The 19841-nt window shown below is 45.2% G+C and overlaps 1 protein-coding gene and 1 long non-coding RNA gene across 7 annotated transcripts in view; one reads left to right on the top strand and one right to left on the bottom strand.

Moving 5' to 3' along the window:
- Window positions 1-19841, bottom strand: part of ift80 (intraflagellar transport 80 homolog (Chlamydomonas)) — a 398557-nt gene that overhangs the window by 310430 nt on the left and 68286 nt on the right. For all 6 annotated transcript variants that reach the window (XM_072474470.1, XM_072474472.1, XM_072474473.1 and 3 more), the window contains exons 3-5: window positions 6085-6308; window positions 3785-3895; window positions 1238-1306 (exon numbers count right to left, since the gene is read on the bottom strand). In XM_072474470.1, the coding sequence (XP_072330571.1) occupies window positions 1238-1306; window positions 3785-3895; window positions 6085-6308 (404 nt within the window). The remainder of the gene's footprint in view (window positions 1-1237; window positions 1307-3784; window positions 3896-6084; window positions 6309-19841) is intronic.
- LOC140389876 (uncharacterized) overlaps window positions 833-19841 on the top strand; it is a 31046-nt gene continuing 12037 nt past the window's right edge. Inside the window, exon 1 of the long non-coding RNA XR_011934501.1 lies at window positions 833-1082. This is a non-coding gene — a long non-coding RNA (uncharacterized lncRNA). The remainder of the gene's footprint in view (window positions 1083-19841) is intronic.

Genomic DNA, 19841 nt, shown 5'->3' with positions numbered 1-19841 from the left:
TAAATGATCTTTCTCTTAAACAACTAGAGCTTCTGTGTACATAATTACAATGGTTATATCACAGAACACAACATCCAATTGTTCTTGTACAGCTCCTTTTTGAGCAGAATTTTTAAAAAGTAAAGTGTTTTTTAATTAACACTCATTCTACATTTATGTATACAGTGTACATTATTCTGCATATGATCTGGAAGTAAATGTTTCCTAGTAAACATCCTTAAGGTATGTTTCTTTGTGACTGCAATAAATGGACTTTAAACACAGATCACTCCTGAACCAAGTAAATGGCAGAAAAGACTCAAAGGGCTAAATAACCTGCTCCTGTTCTTATCCTTCTTCCTAGATTCCTATGAATGTCAGTCTACACTTCCAGGTGCCTTGTTATTGGATTTGTAATCCTTCTTCGACTTGCATTTTGATAAATGTTCAAAACGCAATGTAAATACCAGCATGCAATAACTATTATGGGGTTAAGTTATTTGCTGTTGTGCAGCAATGATTGTCTTCAGATAGAACTGTAGTAAAACACAATCTCCAGAAAGTTATGTTCTATATAATTAGTTACTGGAATATGCAACACTACAGCTGACGTTCTAACGAACAGTCTAATACCATATGCTGCTCTGTTGTAAGGATTTAGACATAGTTTGCAGTTTACAAATAGACCTGGTTTAAAAACTAACAACTACTGTTGCCTGAAAAGAGAATAAAGACTACTGGAACTTGTTCAATCACAACAGGAAGTCACCATCAGACAAGGAAGTGCCCATATCTGAAATTACTTGACACAATGGGAAAAACAGAACTGACAAACAGATGGCCCCTGACCACATTAAATACTCAAGATGCAAGTGAGACACTTCATGTTTTTCTGAAATGCCAGAAGGAAACAACGGCTAACTTGATCGGGCAGTCTAAAAGCAGACAGCATACAAACAGAAAAGGAGTCAAAACTGGGAAAGCGCTAACCACCTCAGTTTTGAAGGTTGTGGGACTAAAGAGGGGTATAAGAATACAGATGAAGCAGCTTCTATTATAGAGTCCGAGTTCTTGCACATAGGGGTCAGCGGAGGAGAAACAAGGTAATATTGTTCCACTTCTCTATAAACTAGAGCTTAAATATTGAAATGTATTCATACTCACTTATACTTAAAATAAAGAATTGGTGTCACTTTTGAATCTCTTACACTACCACCAAAGCACGTACCCAAAACAATCTTGCAATTCAAAACCCTACCTTGTTGCACCATAGTAGATCGCAGCATTCCAGTCTTGGACCAAATCTTAATTTGTCCATCTTCACCAACTGAAAGAGTACAGATAGTATTCCATGAAGTGAAAATTTTAAAATAACCATAAAGACCTCTATTTTCTACTTGCAAAGTGAAGTTCTGTTTAGTTTCCGTATGGTCTGGAAGTATTCCTAGGCTTGCCTTACGTACAATGGATTGATATGCCAGGTAATCTTTCCAGTTACTCTCACTCACTCATCCTGTCAGGTGCATATTTATGACCAGTACAAACTACAGAGGAAAGTTGAAGAAGACACCCTCCTGTAATCATTATACGAGGGCCAAAACCAAGGCCTGATTGATTTGCATTGGCTAGAAAAGGGTCTGTTCCGAATCAGTGTGTGAACAAACTGAAACACTTGAATAAAAGTTAACTGTTTCAAAACATCAACTCTTTTCTCTCACCAGATGCTACCTGACCTGCTTAGTAGTTCCAGAATTTTATGTTTCTATTTCCTGAATGCTTACTTGTTTCTCCTGCTGAGGAATCTTCTCTACTGTAATCGATAGGGCTCTTGACAGTGTCTGGCCCATTTCCCATACTCCTATCTTCATGAGTGGAGCTGAGTCCACAAAGAGTGGAGCTGAGTCCACAAAGATCAGCCATGATCTCATTGAATGGCGGAGCAGGCTCGAGGGGCCAGATGGCCTACTCCTGTGCCTAGTTCTTATGTTCTTCTGAGCCACAATAGCCTCACCCTCCCTTCTACTAGCCTCTGCATTCAATAGATCGTCCTCTGCCATTTTCATCGTCTCTAGCTTGGGTTCCTTGAGCAAACAAATCTTTGCCTCCACTCTCATTCCAGCCCATTTCAGAAGGACCATTCTCTCCAGACGCCCTGATTTATCCCCAAAATCTACTGGCCTTCTCTGGCATCTTACCATGCAAACACAGCAGAATTAACACCAGCCCTTATACCTCTCATCTTCCTGCCATTAAGGGACCAAACACCTTTTCCTGGTAAAAACAGTGATCTATTTGTATTGCTTCTTGCAGTGCATTTACTGCTTACAATGTGGACTTCTCAATGTTGGAGTAGCCAACATAGAAAAAGCAATCATTTGTCTTAACATCCCTGTTCAAGTGTGGCCTTTAGCTTATGGGTACTTGCTGTCCCATCTCATTCGGACCTCTCTTATGTTTGACCTCCTTCACTGTTGCAATGAGGCTTAACACAAGTTTGAGGAGCAACACTTCATTTTTAAAAAAAAACCTGTGGCTATCATCTTCTCTCAGACAGTTGGTGCTGATAATAAAGAACCACTGGGGATCGAGGAGGTGGACTGGTGACCAGGATGGAAATTCGCACAACAGTCTTTCTTTCACCACAATCCTGGGCCCATGGGAGAGCCCTCATTTTTGCCAGATTTTATACTTTCCTTACACTCCACTGTTTTGCTGCAATCATTTACACAAGTTCTAGACCCATTTTGTTCCCTTTTGCCTTGGCCTGTACTTGTTTCAAAGCCATTTATCTCTAACATCCTCCAGTTCTGATTAAACATTACCAACCTGAAACATTGACCCTGATATTTATGGGGAGCACAGTAGCAGGGAGGAAATCAGGAATCACCGTTTGCAAGAGTTCTCACTGAGTTTAGTGATAGAATCTCATTATTATTTGCTTGTTCTGTTTCCTCTTGTCAAGCAGCCAGATTGCCAGCAGCAGTTTGCTGCAGCTGGGGACCGTTGCAGTCAGGTCTTTAGCAATTGGGAGAGATTGGTGCTTGGTGGAGGGGTTCGGGATTGTGGGGGAGGGCTGGCGAGAGTCCAACAGTTTGGAGGGAGAAGAAAGTTGGGGCTCGATTGGGATTTGGTTGGGTGGGTGAGGAAGATTAGAGTCCAAGGATGCAGAGAGGGAGGTTGAGATTGAGAACTTAGGTTGGGGAGGTGGAGGGGGTGAAGGGGGAGTGCAGAGATGGGCTCAGTCAATCATGCCTACAAGAGTGGCAGCAAATAGCAGAAGGCTTGCTTGGGTGAGCGGTGGTGGTGGCTATGAAAACCAGCCCAGATGCTAAATTTAAGTCAGGCTCTAAAATACACCATAGGGGCCTGATTATAAATAATTTGAATTTCTCCCTCTTGCCCTCCCCTTGCCACACTCTCTCCAGCAAATCCTTGGGTGCGTTGTTAACATCAGTACTATCAACCCCATTAACTATGTTCTCTCTCCTGAGTCATTGAGTGTTTCTAGCACTTTTATTTCATAGTTATTGGTCATGTAAAAATGATTTGATGAAATACTGCAGGCTCTGGGACATTAAGTGGCAGCAGAGAATGTGAGGCTTTGCCTATTTGAGCCTTTATTGCATTATTTTCTTGTGCATGCTGAGATGCTGATCTCTCCAGAATGCAAAAAACATTTGAGCTAATATACACTCATTCAGTGTGTGGAGGATATAGAATGAAGGATGATACCTCGAATTATGTATTTTTCCCAAGGAAGCATAATTTCAAATAGATTATATTAGTTTAAAAATATTTCACTCACCTGTTACCAAGGCAGTTCCCTCATAATTCCATCTCCCTGCCAGCACAGCTCCACGATGTGCTTCTACACTTTTTTCCACTCGTCCAGTCTTTGAGACCAGATGAAATTTGCCTTTAAACAAACAATGTTATTCATCAATTTTTTGCATACTAGAGGCACTTATTTTTCTATCATATTATTTGTAAATAATTGGTTATAAATAGTTGCTACAAGAACTATTTAAGCCAAATAAGAGAGTGGTAGTTTTGTATACTGTCCATAGTTTTGTTCCTTCCTAGTTGTGCAAATTACTCCAGTACTATTCCTAGTTGTGCAAAATACTCCAGTACTATATGTCAGCATTTGACTTCCGTTCTTCTGACACTAGCTTTCTTGGCACCCACTTTCCCTTTACTTCTGCTCTAACTTTCAGCTACCATAGCTGGGGCTATCTCTAAACACATCCATCATGCTACCTCTCTCCATGAATCCGAAACCTCCTTAAAACTGGAGTCATCTCCTTAAAACCTACTTGGGCCATGTCCCTCAATGCTTGTGCACATTTTTGTTATCTTGTTTCTCACAATTGTGAAGCACCTTGGGACATTCACAATCAATTAAGTAATGGTGTTAAAACCATTGACAATGTCTTTGATGCAGAATAACAGTTTTAATGACTGTCAAAATATTTAACAAATGGTAAATCTAATTAAAAAGGACAAGTCCATATGCTATCTCAAAAAACTTTCCAAAATTTGGCACTGTCAAGTAAAAATAGAACAGGTGTCGCACAAGGTATAACTAATTCATTGACAGTAGACTAATGGTCATCCTGAATGAGATACTGGCTTTTGCAGCTTAATTGATTTTAGCAGCAACAGCTTTGGAAGAATGACATCTAAATAAACTTTAAATGATGAAATACAAGTCTAAATAATTAAATGTCTTTCATTTCACAATAGCAAATGAGGCTACTTATTTTGAATAAGAAACCAAAATTAAGTTACTTCTGTGTGAAGAGATTATCTTTGATGTTCTGAACTTAACAGTGGATGTATTTCAAAAAATCTCAACACAGTAGTCTTACATTAACTAAAGATTTCTGTTTTACTCAACAGTCAATAATTCCTATTGTTTAGGCTCAGAAAAACAATACATAATCCACAACCTTCACTTTCTAAATGCTTCAGATATTTCCTGATTTACTGGCCCTAATGTTATGAAATACTGTTACTTTCCAATTTGCCAAGATCTATAAAAATGAGAATTCCAAGGTTGTCCTCTGCACAATAAAGTTTCTTTTAGGAATAAATCTATCAAAATTTTTTTTATAGCAAACATCAGTCACTTTATCCAATAGTCAGTTTGCAGAAATGTTAATTTCAATGCACATCCCAAGAAAACTATGAGAACAGGAGGTTAGGAACTTGCATGGTACTGAATCAGTGCCAGACTGACAGAATTGTAAAATTTCCTGGTCACGAGAGCATTTTACGATCTGAGTTTAAGCAGTCTCAGTCCAGTCATTAGTAGACATGGACCCACAGTAAAACATTTGCAACAACTGACAATCTCAACTGTAGAAGACAGAGTGGCTATGCAGGAATTAGAAAAATGTTAAGACGGGTTTAATAGTGGCTGCTTTCCTGAGGTTAGGGCTGAGGCGCACGCACAGGAATAGAGAAGTTTGTAATCTGCATCTAATCATGCTGTACTTGACGCCAACACAAAGTATTACATAGAATTTTACAGTGCAGAAGGAGGCCATTCGGCCCATCGAGTCTGCACCGGCTCTTGGAACGAGCACCCTACCCAAGGTCAACACCTCCACCCTATCCCCATAACCCAGTAAACCCACCCAACACTAAGGGCAATTTTGGACACTAAGGGCAATTTATCATGGCCAATCCACCTAACCCGCACATCTTTGGACTGTGGGAGGAAACCGGAGCACCCGGAGGAAACCCACGCGCACACGGGGAGGATGTGCAGACTCCACACAGACAGTGACCCAAGCAGGAATCGAACCTGGGACCCTTGAGCTGTGAAGCAATTTTGCTATCCACAATGCTACCGTGCTGCCCATATTCAAAATGGAAATTGTTTCATTCCTCATCATTAACATCCCTCACCTTGATGAGCATTAAATGTGCAAAGTGGACAGCAAGAAACGCAATGCACTGTACAAAAAAGAGATCTTACCCAGGATGCAATATTTGTTGTCCATTATCAGATAAATTAAGCAGACTAAGACATTTCATTGTTTTGTTATAAGTCAAACAAGCATATTATAAAAACATACACATGAAAACAACACTTACCATCAGTGCTGGTGAGCACAAATATTTCAGCTTGCATCTGCTTCTTCCCTCCCGTTGTCTTTGGGAACCAATGCAGGTCTATGGGATAAATTTCTTCAGCTAGTCTTACTATCTGTGCGGTTTCATTTGTTAACAAATTCCACTTCAGGATTTGATGATCATCACTGGAGGAATACAACTCATCTGCTGTTGTCCAGCCCACACAACTGACCAATTCTTTATGTGCAGTAAAATTAAAGAAAATAAGGATGAAGTATAACACTGATCTATATTTCAAGAAATGATTTTTATTATGAAGGTTGGTGGTGCAACATATGTTAGTGCCCTATTGTTTGCATAAATTCATGGCATGACTGCAAACAATGGGGCACTAACATGTAAGATTCCATCAAAGGACGTCCCCAAAGCAGAGGCCACACTGACTGAAATCAAAAAGCAATTAGGGGACTGCTCTCATGCACCGCCTAGTGGTTGGTACAAGACCCATCATTGCCAGCATAGGCTGTAAAATTTTACAAAATGCAAAGATACCAAAAGAGAATCATAGAATTTACGGCAAGGAAAATAACTTTGAAAAAGACTGGGTATTGTTCCACCACTTTAAGTACCCACCAGTACACAATGCAAGTGACTAACATTCAACTACAATCACTGATGAGTGAGGTCAGAAAGTGAGAAGAGACATCACAGCCGAGAATGGTTCTGTCCTCATCAGACATCCACAGGCCATTGCAGTAGCATCACTGGATACGAATGAGGAGTCGAGGCCTTTTGCTTTTACATAAATGTTGATAGATTAAATTTAGAGTACCCAATTCCACCCCCCCCCCCTCCCCACACACACACAATTAAGGGGCAATTTAGTGTAGCCAATCCACCTACCCTGCACATCTTTGGGTTGTGGGGGTGAGACCCACGCAGACACGGGAAAGAACGTGCAAACTCCACGCGGACAGTGACCCTGGTCCTCAGTGCCGTGAGGCAAGATTAGTTAATTCTGATTATTAAACCTGGTTTGCATAGCTCTGCCGTTCATTAGATACATTTGTAACCAGGGAAATGTGCTGTAATTTCCAAGGAACAAAATTTTGAAATGCAGAAAACCTGATAATTTAAAATTTTCTTTTTGCAATTTTAATGTTGTAAAAGTGCTTTAAAATACCTCAGCTTGTAAAAACAGTTTCAAGTACACAACTTTGGTGCTAAGAAAGAAAAATTGATCAATGAGCCAGAAAGAAAAATTGGTCAATGAGCCAGACAAATGCTACATATACTATCTTAAAAGTATGCATTGCAATTTTCTTTCTCCATCGCAACCTTTTGTGCTTATTTTATCTTTTTTTTAATACAATGCATTAGGGTGGTTATTGCTAATGAATGCAAGAAATAGGAGAAGATTATATATAGCACATTGAGTCTGCTCCACCAATCAATACCATCATGACTGATCTTTGACTAAGCTCCACTTTCCTGCACTTTAGTCATATCCCTTAATTCCTGAAAACACTAAAAAAATCTGTTCATCTCAGCTTTAAATATAATCAACAATTGCGTGTCCAAAATCTTCTAGGATAGAGAACCGCAAAGCTTCACAGCCCTTTGAGTGAAGAAATTTCTCCCCATTTGAGTCCTAAATGAGGGGCCTTAACCCTGCGACTCCCCCCCCCCCCCCCCCAAACCATGTTCTAAATTCTCACCCAGGGGAATCAACTTCTCAAATGTCTACCCTGTCAAGCCCCTTCAAAATCTTGTACATTTGAATGAAATCACATCTCATTCATTTAAATTCCAGAATATATAGATCCAATTATAAGATAACCCTCTCATTTTAGGAACTAATCTAGTAAAGGTTTGCTGTCCCTCCTCCAATTCAACTATATCCTTCCTTAAATTTTGCAATCTAAGCTTTGCACAGCATTTCAGGAGTGGTCTCACCAAAGTCCTCAACAATTTTAGCAAGACTTCCTTAGTCTGTACCTTAATCACCTTGTAATAAAGATCAACAAGCCATTTGCCTTCCTAATTGCTTGCTAAACCTGTGTGCTAACTTTGTTTTCTTTGTATGAATACACTTGCCTCTCCCAGAACATCAACAGTTACAAGTTTCACACCTTAAAAAAAAATATTCTGCTTTTCTATTCTTACAACTAAAGGTGAATAGTCGGACACTTTCCCACATTACACTTTATCTGCCACTCAAGTAACCTGTTTGTATCTCATTGCATCCTCTTTGTGTCAACCTCCATTTGCAATCCCACTTATTTTAGGATCAAGGTACATTACTCTGTCTCTTCATCAAAGTCACTAACATATTGTACAAGTTACAGCCTGTCTATTCTTGGGCCCTTTATATCTCTCATTTACATACTACATCAATCATCTGAAAACGCAGGATAATGTTTCCACTGAAACACCCAGTTCCATCTTACCGCCACTCTCAATTGTCACACTGCTTATCTGACATCCAATAATGGAGAAGTTTCCTCTAACTAAATGTTGGGAAGACCAAAGCCATTGGGCTGGATTCTCTGCACCCCGACGCCACAGTTTTCACAACGGCGTGGGGACACAGTCCCTGAAACGGAGAATCCAGCCATTTGTCTTTGCTCCAAACTCCATTTCCAAACCAATGAATATATCCCTCTCCATACAACTGAACCAGAATGTTCACTCTTTGGTGTCATGTGTGACCCTGAGAGTAGTTTCTGACCACATATCCATCACGAAGACCGCTTATTTCCATCTCTGTACCATCACCCAACTCAATCTCTGTCTCAGCTAATTTGCTGCTGTAACCATATCTGCTTCTGGAACCATTACTATCAGTTACTAATGCTTTAAACACTAGAATTGCCGCCCTAAACCTCTCCAACTCTTTATCTTCCTTTATAACGCTTCCTTAAACTTAACTCTTTGACCAAACTTATGGTCATCTTCTCCAATCTCTCTTTTTGTCGCTGTCAGTTTGTTTGCGAGTGCTCCTGTGAGGATCTTACAATATTCTACTACATTAACAGTGCTGTTTAAATACAAATTGATGTAGTTGTAGTCTCTCGAAACTTTCCTTCCTTGTATCCACCACTCTTACTGGGCCCTCACTATATTCAAATCACGGAATTATTTATGGCTAGCTTACTCTTTCTCTAGGCCTCAAACCATTAAACTCCTCATCTCGGTTTTACTTTCTCCTACAATCTCCAAATCTTAAAGAAATTCATACTTGGTCTCAACTTACTACTCCTTATTTTGTCTTTGATCTTTGGCATTCTAATTAGCAGCCCTGGTTAATGGTTCTCAGCATTTCACGTACATGTTTCCATTTAAAACAAACACAAACTCTTGTATAGCTCGAGTATTTTGGATATGTTCCGAAAACCAATTCCTTAAAGTTTGCCACCAAATAGCAACCATGCCTGGCCCGTATTGGCATTAGAGTTTACAACAGTATGTACCACAACATAAATCAAATTCATCCAATCATAAAGAGAAGATTAATGTGGAGCTATCTCAGCTTTTCTATTGGAATTTCCATAAATACAAAAATATCTGTATAATATCTTTTCTTTCTCACAGGAAGCTGGATCACTCAGGAAGTCACCAATTTGAAGACAATTAAAACTGCACAATGGCATTTTTATTATTCTTTCAAAATATACTTCACATACCAAGATATCCTACCAAATTAATCAGGCATGTAACCCTTGAAAAAAATGAGGTGGAACCATGCAATCTTCTTGCATTTTGTGCACTATGTAGAGGGACAAATAAATTACACTCAGTTCATTTCAGCCACCAAAAGATTCAGAAACTGATTTAAAGGAACCTCAGTAAATTACAACTGAAAAAAATTGTAGACTACAGGCAAGTATCTGAAAATAATTCTGCCTCAGGATGTTGGATTGGAAATCATCTGCTCTTCGATAGTTTAGCATGTGCTTAATTTGACCATTGGCTGTCCGCAAGCTGGGCTCCAAGGCAAATTATACCAAATCTCTCCAAGGAGGTGACCATTACTCTGTTAGTACAGGACCTCAGGAGAGAAGGGTGAAAGGGGAAAAAGAATTACATGAAGAGGGTGTAAAAAGGCAACAGTAAAAGTTGTATACTTGACTGCCAGCTGTAGTACATTTGTGACATTTATGATCAATTTGGAATCTGACCAACATTATCAACTTTCAATCTGCTGTTAAATGGAATCATAAAATAGAATCATAGAATGGTTACAGGACAGAAGGAGGGCCGAGCGAGTCCCTACCAGTTAATTGCTAGAGAAATTTAACTAGTCCCATTCTCCAGCTGTCATTTGCAAATATTTTCTCTTTGTGCTTATCCAATTCCCTGTTGAAAGCCACTATTGAAGCTCCAGATCACAACCACCCACTCACTATGTAGAATGCTTTTCCTCATGTTTCCCAAACGCTTTAAATCTATGTCCTCTTGTTCTTGACCCTTCTGCCAATAGGAACAGTTCATCTCGCTCTCTTTCCTGTACAAACTTCATGATTTTGAGCATCTCTACCAGAAACTCCTCGAAGGACAACAACCCCAGCTTCTCCACACTATCCAATTCTTCAGTCTCTCTAAAGCCTTTCTACAGTGCAATGCCCAAAATTGAACGGAATTGAGCCACACCAATGTTTTGTAAAGATTCTTCATAACTTCCTGGCTCGTGTGTCCCTATTTACAAATCTCAGGATCCCTTATGCTTTTAAAACCACTTTCCAACCTCCATTTTCAAAGGTTACTGCACATGTACCGCAGGTTTCTCTGTTCCTGTACCCCCTTTAGAATTGAACCCTTTAGTTGGTGTATTGCCTCTCTTGGTAACAAAGTGTATTCTTCTTACCAAAATGCATCATTTAACATTTTTTTGCATTAAATTGCACTTGCAATTTTATGATTATTCCATTTTGTACAGATTTGTATAAAAACTGGTATCCTTGGAGTTTACCTGCATTATATGTTGAGAGTATTACATATATAACTGGAGACTATGGAGTTAAAAAAAGGTGCAATTAAATTATTAAAACTTAAATACAACAACTTGTATTTAATACAGGACATTTAATGTAACAAAACATTCCAAGGTGCTTCACAGGAGTATTATAATACAAGACCCCTTATATTTGTACTTGAGAAGTAAAAATATACAGAATTCTAGTTATCAGCACAGTTGCTCATTTTTGACTTCTCGTGTTATATGAAACTTATTGGATGTTCAAGTTAACGTTCATTATGAACACACTGAATGATTGACCATGTTTATATTTGAAATAGGTACACTTGGTTAGACAATATTTCTGATTTATATTTAACTCATGAATAAATAACAACAGAAGGAAAACAATTATTGCTAAAATTGAACTGTATACAATCAATTTACAGAATCTACAAAAGCTGTCCATAACCCCATCATCAATTTTCTCATTACCAGCATCGCTTTACAGAGTAAACACAGATAAGGAAGCACATTCTATTATCTCAGCTTGATTTCCGATAAACAAAAAGCTACAGCATCCCTTCATAACAATCTGGCTGGTCCCTAAGCAATGCCAATTCTTGAAGCAAAAGATTTACACAGCTAAAATTCTAAGATTGTAAGAGAACGAAAATGTGATTGCACCAGTGGTAACAATCAGAGAGAGTAAGGGATTTACTGGGGTCAAGGCATCAATGGTGTATGTGCAATTGAGCAGATCTGCAGCTGCCACGATAAATGGAAGCCTAACGTCTACAACAGTTTGAAATTTAAAAGTTCAGTTAGAAGTAATTCGAATGTCCCCAGCCCCCTCCAGCACACACACCAAGAGCAGATGCAGCAAGTATGGTTAAAATGAGTAAACATGTGGGCGGCAAGATGGCGTAGTTAGCACTGCTGCCTCACAGCGCTGATGACCCGGGATCGATCCCGGCCTAGGGTCACTGTCCGTGTGGCGTTTGCATATTCTCCCCCTGTTTGTGTCTCACCCCCACAACCCAAAGATGTGCAGGGTAGGTGAATTGGCCGCGCTAAATTGTCCCTTAATTGAAAAGAAAAATGAAATGAGGAAATGTGTTGGGCCCGATTCAGCGGAAGAACATTAAGAGTCCCGGCCGCACGGTGGCACAGTGGTTAGCACTGCTGCCTTACGACACCAAGGACCCAGGTTCGATCCCAGGCCACTGTCCGTGTGGAGTTTCTCCCAGTGTCTGTGTGGGTCCCAACCCTACAACGTAAAAAGATTTGCAGGGTAGGTGGATGGCCACGCTAAATTGCCCCTTAATTGGAAAAAAATAATTGGGTACTCTAATTTATTTTTAAAAAAGAAAAAACATTAAGAGTCCGCTTTTGGCGGGTGGCCACGTTGGCGAGATTGGGGCCTGTATTCAATGGCACTTGGTGCCAATAATGAGCCCCCGCGCCAATCTCGTTATTCTTGGCTGCCTCGCCGTCTGATTTGCCCAGCTCGCACCTCAGATGCTCGCCGCTAACAAGTGGGAGCTGCTTTTAAGAGCTCATTCACCACTCACTCCCAGTCAACACAAACATGGCAGTAGCAGACCTGCTCCTTGCTTTGGCGATGCCAACCTGACCAGGCTTCTCAACGCAGTGGATAAAATGTAGAGCACTCTGTTCCCCAGAGAGGCTCAGAGAAACAGTAGCAGAATCAGTAATGCCGCTAGGGAGGCAGTGGCAGCTGCACTGAGTGCGGGCAGCTGAGGATCGCTGTCCAATGTCAGAAGACAACAAATGACCTCCAACAAGCTGCAAGGATTAAGTTATAACCTCCCTCATGACATCAGTTCCACCTGCCACCTAAAACTCCCAAAACACCCCCCACCCTCTACTCCCTTCCATAAACCCCCACAATTGACTGGCTGACACTTCTCACCCTCCCCATATCCGATCTTCCAAGCTTGTTCCTCAACCCCCTGGCATCCACCAGCCCAACCCCTTAAAGTAAAGATTTGGTGCCCACACATGCCACCTGCCATAGATCAGGGGGGGTCCAGCAAGTGTGCGGCTCACAATGACCCCTCTTTGTCCCTGCAGAAGAAGATAACCCATAATAAGAGGGAACGGGTGAACACAGGAATTGGAGTTCCAGAGATCAAAGACCCTCACCCCCTGAGGACTGGGCCCAGAGAGATTCTGGGTGTGCAAAAGGAGCGAGCGGTGACCGACAGCGAGGTTGACCTGCACCACAGAAGTGAAGATCCATTGTCCCTTCACCCAGATAACCTGTCTCAAGTGCGTTGTTCATGTTGCACAAAATTACCCTTTCACGGGCCACATACATAAATTTGTTTTTATTCAAAATTTTTTACAAACCACTACAAAACGAAAAGAAAACATAGCAATAAAACAGAAAACAACTTGACCATTCAACAATCCAACAAAACAAGGTGGGGTATCTGCCCTTTACAAACAAAATCCATCCACCGCCCAAGCCACCCTTCCACCTACCCCCCCCCCCCCCCCCTCACCCTCACACCCCCCCCACCCTCGTTTGCTGCTGCTGCTGACCTCCACCTAACATTCCGCGAGAAAGTCAAGGAACGGTTGCCACCGCCTGGAGAACCCCTGAAAGGACCCTCGCAAGGCAAACTTTATCCTCTCCAACCTGAGAAATCCCGCCATGTCACTGACCCAAGCCTCTACGCTTGGGGGTTTTGCATCCCTCCACATTAACAAGAGCCTTCTCCGGGCTACCAAGGAAACAAAGGCCAGAACTCCGGCATCTTTTCGACTCCTGCACTCCCAGATCGTCTGATACCCCAAATATCGCTATCCCCCAGCTCTGTTTTACCCAAGTATCCAAGACCTTGGACATAGCCTTTGCGAAGTCTTTCCAAAGCTTTTCCAAAATTCTGTAAGTGCTGGGCATGCCCAGAACATATGGACGTGGTTTGCTGGGCTCCATGAGCACCTCACAAACCTGTCCTCCACCCCAAAGAACTTACTCATTCTCGCCACTGTCATATGCGCCCGGTGCACCACCTTAAACTGAATCAGGCTAAGCCTGGCACAAGATGAGGAGGAATTGATCCTGCCCAGGGCGTCAGCCCACAGGCCCTCATCCAGCTCTTCACCCAGCTCCTCCTCCCACTTGCCCTTCAGCTCCTCCACCGAGGCCTCCTCCGCCTCCTGCAGGTCCTGATATATTTCCGATATCTTGCCATCCCCTACCCACACGCCCGAGACCACCCTATCCTGTATCCTCCGGGCAGGCAGCAGCGGGAATTCCCCCACTTGCTTTTTGACGAACGCCGAACCTGCATGTACCTAAAGGTATTCCCCAGGGGTAGCCCAAATGTTTCCTCCAGCACCCTCAGACTAGCAAAAGTCCCATCAATGAACAAGTCCCCCATCCTTTTGATATCCGCCCTGTGCCAACTTAGAAAGCCCCCGTCTATTCTACCCAGAACGAACCTGTGATTGTTCTGTATCGGGGCCCAGGCTCAAGCCCTTGCCTCCCCCCTGTGCCTCCAAGCTAGTATCTTTACAAGAGGCCGCCTCCACGCCGCCCCCTCTCCCTCCATTACCCATTTCCGAATCATGGATATATTCGCTGCCCAGTAATAGCTGCAAAGGTTTGGCAGTGCCATCCCACCCTCCCCCCGACTGCGCTCCAAGAACAGTCTCTTAACACGCGGGGTCCTGTTTGCCCACACAAATCCCGTAATAATCCTATTTACCCGCTTGAAAAAGGACTTGGGGATGAGAATGGGAAGGCACTGGAAGACGAACAAGAACCTGGGGAGGACCGTCATCTTTACAGACTGCACCCTGCCCACCAGGGAAAGCAGTAGCATGTCCCACCTAGTCCTCCTCCATCTGATCCACCAGCCGCGCTAAATTGAGCTTGTGCAGGACCCCCCCAGCTCTTAACCACCTGAATGCCCAAGTAGCGAAAGCCCCTCTCCACTATTTTAAGCGGTAGCTCTCCCAGTCTCTTTTCCTGGCCCCTCACATGTATCACAAAAAGCTCGCTTTTTCCAACATTCAGCTTATACCCCGAAAAGTCTCCAAAATCTCTAAGAATCTGCATGACCACCCCCATCCCCTCCACCGGATCAGCAATGTACAGGAGGTCATCCACATACGGTGAAACACTATGCTCCCCCCAACCCCCCCCCCCCCCCCCTCCAGTTTCTGGACTCCCTCAATGCCATGGCCAGCAGCTCGATCGCCAGGGCAAACAGCAGGGGGCACAGGGGGCACCCCTGCCTCGTCCGATGTAATCTAAAGTACCCCGACCGCAGCCGGTTCGTCGACACACTCGCTACCGGGGCCTGATACAACAATTTGACCCACCCTATAAATTCCTCTCCAAACCCAAATCTGCCTAACACTTCCTACAGGTACTCTCACTCCACCCGATCAAAGGCTTTCTCCGCGTCCATTGCCGCTACCACTTCTGCATCCCCCCCCTTCAGAGGGCATCATGATCACATTCAGGAGCCTCCGCACATGCGTATTCAACTGCCTGCCCTTCACAAACCTCATCTGATCCTCATTGATCACTCCCTGGACACAGTCCTCAATCCTAGTGGCCAAAATCTTGGCCAACAGCTTGGTCTCCACATTAAGGAACAAAATCGGCCTATAGGAGCCACATAGCAACGGGTCCTTATCTCGCTTGAGGATAAGCGAGATCAGAGCCTGCGACATCGTCGGGGGAAGGGTTCCCTTTTCCTAAGCCTCATTGAAAGTCCTCAACAACAGCGGACCCAGCAGCTCTGAGAATTTCCTATAAAACTCTACGGGATACCCATCCGGTCCCGGGGCCTTGCCCGCCTGCATACTCCCTAACCCCTTAACCAGTTCCTCCATCTCAATCGGGGCCCCCAATCCCTCTACTCGCCCCATCACCACCTGTGGAAACTTCAGTTGGTCCAGGAACTGCCTCATCCCCTCTCCCTCCCTCCAGGGATTCTGACTCGCACAATTTGCCATAAAAGTCCTTGAAGACCTCGTTAATCCTAGCCGAGCTCAGCACCGTGTTACCCCCCCTATCTCTAATCCCCCCAATCTCCCTGGCCGCCTCTCTCTTCCGCAGCTGATGCGCCAGCATCCCGCTTGCCTTCTCCCCATACTCGTACACTGCTCCCTGTACCTTCCTCAACTGAGCCTCAGTGGTAAGCAAATCAAACTCCGCCTGCAGGCTCCGGCGCTGTTTCAACAACCCCTCCTCGGAGGATTCCGCATACCTCCTGTTCACCCCAAGTATCTCCCCCACCAATCTCTCCCTCTCCATCCTATCCCTCGTCTCTCGGTGGGCCCTGACTGAAATTAGCTCCCCTCTGACAACTGCCTTCAGCGCCTCCCAGACCACACTCACCGAAACCTCCCCATTATCATTGGTCTCCACATAGCTTTGGAGACACCTCCGAACCCGCCCACAGACATCCTCGTCCGCCAGTAGTCCCGCGTCAATTCTCCACAGAGGGCGTTAGCCTCTCTCCTCACCCAGCCCCAACTCCACCCAGTGCGGGGCATGGTCCGAGATTGCAATGGCCGAATACTCCACCCCCTTAACTTTCGGGATTAGCGCCCTGCTTACCACAAAAAAAATCAATCCGCGAGTACGCCTTGTGCGCATGGGAGAAGAAGGAAAACTCCTTTGCCCTTGGCCTGGCAAATCCCCATGGATCCACTGCCCCCATCTGGTCCATGAACCCCCTCAGGACCTTGGCCACTGCCGGCCTCTTACCCGATCTCGACCTAGACTGATCCAGTGCCAAGTCCAGGACCGTGTTAAAGTCCCCCCCCATTACCAAACTGCATGACTCCAGATCCGGAATCCTACTCAACATCTGCTTCATGAACCCTGCATCGTCCCAGTTCGGAGCATACACATTCACTAGCACCACCCGGGCCCCCTGCAACTCACCATAACATATCGACCCCCTTTATCCGCCACAATACTCCGCCGCCTCAAATGCCACCCACTTGCTCACCAAAATTGCAACCCCCCTGTTCTTCGCAACCAGCCCAGAGTGGAAAACCTGCCCCAACCATCCTTTCCTCAGCCTGGTTTGATCTGCGATCTTCAGGTGCGTTTCTTGTAGCACGCTACGTCTGCCTTTAGCCCCTTTAAGTGCGAAAACACACGGGCCTTCTTGACCGGCCCATTCAGGCCTCCCACGTTCCACGTGATCAGCCTGGTCAGGGGGCTACCCACCAATCCCCCCACCCCGCCTACTAGCCAACTCCTTTATTAGGTCAGCCACGTGCCCGCGCCTCCCGCACCCTCCAGGCGGAGGCTCCCAGCCCCGACTCTCCCCTTCAACATCAATTCCCCCTCAGTCAGCACAGCAGCCCCCCCCCCCAATTAAGCATCCACTTAACCCCCCTAGCCCCCCCATTGCACTCCCGTAAGTCAGCTGACTCATGCTGACCCCGGCCGCTCCCGCCTCCACCTCCAATCCTCCTGTGGGTTCCCCTTGCAAATCTCCAACCCCACCCCCCCCCACCTAAGTGGGGTAGAGAGAATCCCCCCCTACACCCCCCCATGTGAACAAAGAAAGAAAAACAAAACAAAGTACCGTACACCCAGACCCCCAGCTTCAGGTGCCACCCCACCATTTTGCGGGTAAACCACGCTCCCTGTCTGGGCCGACCTCACCTCCTGTGACGCAGCTCTTCCCAACTGCGACCTTGCCCAAAGCCTCGAGGGCCCAGGGCAAAGGGGCCACAAAAACACAGGGAAAACCCCAACATAACACCGCACCCTCCCCCCCACCAACAACCCCCACAACATACTGCAGTCCATTAACTCGAGTCCAGCTTCTCATTCTTGATGAATGTCCACGCCTCGTCCGGCGTATCGAAATAGTGGTGCCGGTCCTGATATGTAACCCCCTCGCCGGTTGTAACAGCCTGAATTTCACTCCCTTTCTGTGGAGGACCGCCTTGGCCCGGTTGAATCCTGCACGTTTCTTGGCCAGCTCTGCACTCCAGTCCTGATAAATACGGATCTCGGTGTTCTCCCTCTTGCTGCTCCACTCCTTCTTCGCCCAGCGCAGGACACACTCCTGGTCGGTGCAGCGGTGGAACCTTACCACCATAGCTCTCGGCGGCTCGTTCGCCCTCGGCCTCCTTGCCAGGACTCTGTGCGCCCCATCCAGCTCCAGGGGTCGCGGGAAAGCCCCCGCGCCCAACAGCGTACGCAGCATTGTGGTCACATTCGCCCCAGCAACCGACCCCTCCACGCCTTCAGGGAGATCCAGAATCCGGAGGTTCTGCCTCCTTGACCTATTCTCCAGGTCCTCCAGCTTCTCCTGCCATTTTTTGTGCAGCGCCTCGTGCACCTCCACTCTAACCGCCAGGCCCAGAATCTCATCCTCATTATCGGAGGCCTTCTGCTGCACCTCCTTGATCGCCGTCCCCTGCATCTTCTGGGTCTCCTGGGTCTCCACCAACCTTTTAATCGACGCCTTCATAGGGGCCAGCATCTCTGCCTTTAAATCCGCAAAGCAGTTTCTTAAAAACTCCTGCTGCTCCCGTGACCACTGGGCCCACGCTGCCTGATCCCCGCCAGCCGCCATCTTGCTTTTTCACACCCATTCTCCTCTCTTCTCCAAAGCCGCTTTTCTAACCGCCCCACTCCTGGTCCACTCCATACAGCGCTGGGGGACCCTCAGTGTTTCCTTCCCACACCGGGAATCGTCGTCAAAGTGCCACTGGAGCTCCTTAAAAGGGCCCAAAAGTCCGTTACCGGCGGGAGCTGTCGACCGTGCGACCGATCTAGGCATAGCTGCAACCGCAGGTCCCACGGGTCACATGCATAGCCATTGTCTTGCAGCATCACCATCTGATGAGACCGGGCCATCTGGAGTAGTACCCCTCCTCACCAGCATCCCCCCCCCCAATCGAAGAAGAAGAAGTGTTCCGAGGAATACAAGGCGATACATCACAGCTATCACCCGCACCTTCCACCAGTGCAGAGAGACACGCCTCGGTGGGCGACATTAGTAGATCGGCTTCAGGTGCATAATGTGGTAAGCACCACACAGTTGCTGATGCACATCAAGTGAAGGCAGGAACATCCAAGGGAGACAGAAGTCAGATGTCAGCTGGATCCCAAGACACAACTGGGTCCCAGCTAGATGTTGAACCTCCGAACTGATGCAGATGATAGGTCAAAGGCGTGAGATTCATGAGGGGATGTCAGCAGCGTTCCGGCGACTGCAAAGCCGATTGGAGTGGGCACTTGAGAGTGAAGTGCTCTCACACCTAACAAGGCTAATTCCTCAACTGAAATAACCTCCAGTTGTGAAGCTAGTGGCTGCTCACAGTCAAGGGAGTAAAATTGTCTTTCAGGAAGAAGCTATAGTTTCATCAAGCACCGAGTCAGCAGCTCCGGTGCCCGTGAGCTGCATGCCGGTAAATGGAAAGGGCTACTCACCTCCTCATGGTAGCCATTTTGCACCAGCTCCATGTTTTTGAAAAGGAGCATGAAATGATACATAGAAGATAGGAGCAGGTGGAGACCTTTTAGGCCCTTCGAGCCTGCTCCGCCATAGATCACGATCATGGCTGATCATCCAACTCAATAGCCTAATCCTGCATTCTCCTCATAGCCTTTAATCCCATTCTCCCCAAGTGCTAGATCTAGCCACCTCTTGAATATATTCAAAGTTTTAGCATCAACTACTACCTATGGTAATGAATCCCATTACGGGCTCACCACTCCTTTGGGTGAAGAAATGTCTCCTTATATCTGTCTGAAATGGTTTACCCGGAATCCTCAGACTGTGACCCCTGGTTC

Source organism: Scyliorhinus torazame, chromosome 14, assembly GCF_047496885.1.
Source record: "Scyliorhinus torazame isolate Kashiwa2021f chromosome 14, sScyTor2.1, whole genome shotgun sequence".
Taxonomy (NCBI): domain Eukaryota; kingdom Metazoa; phylum Chordata; class Chondrichthyes; order Carcharhiniformes; family Scyliorhinidae; genus Scyliorhinus; species Scyliorhinus torazame.
Note: the sequence above shows the minus strand (reverse complement) of the source record. Positions and strands in the feature narration are given on the sequence as shown.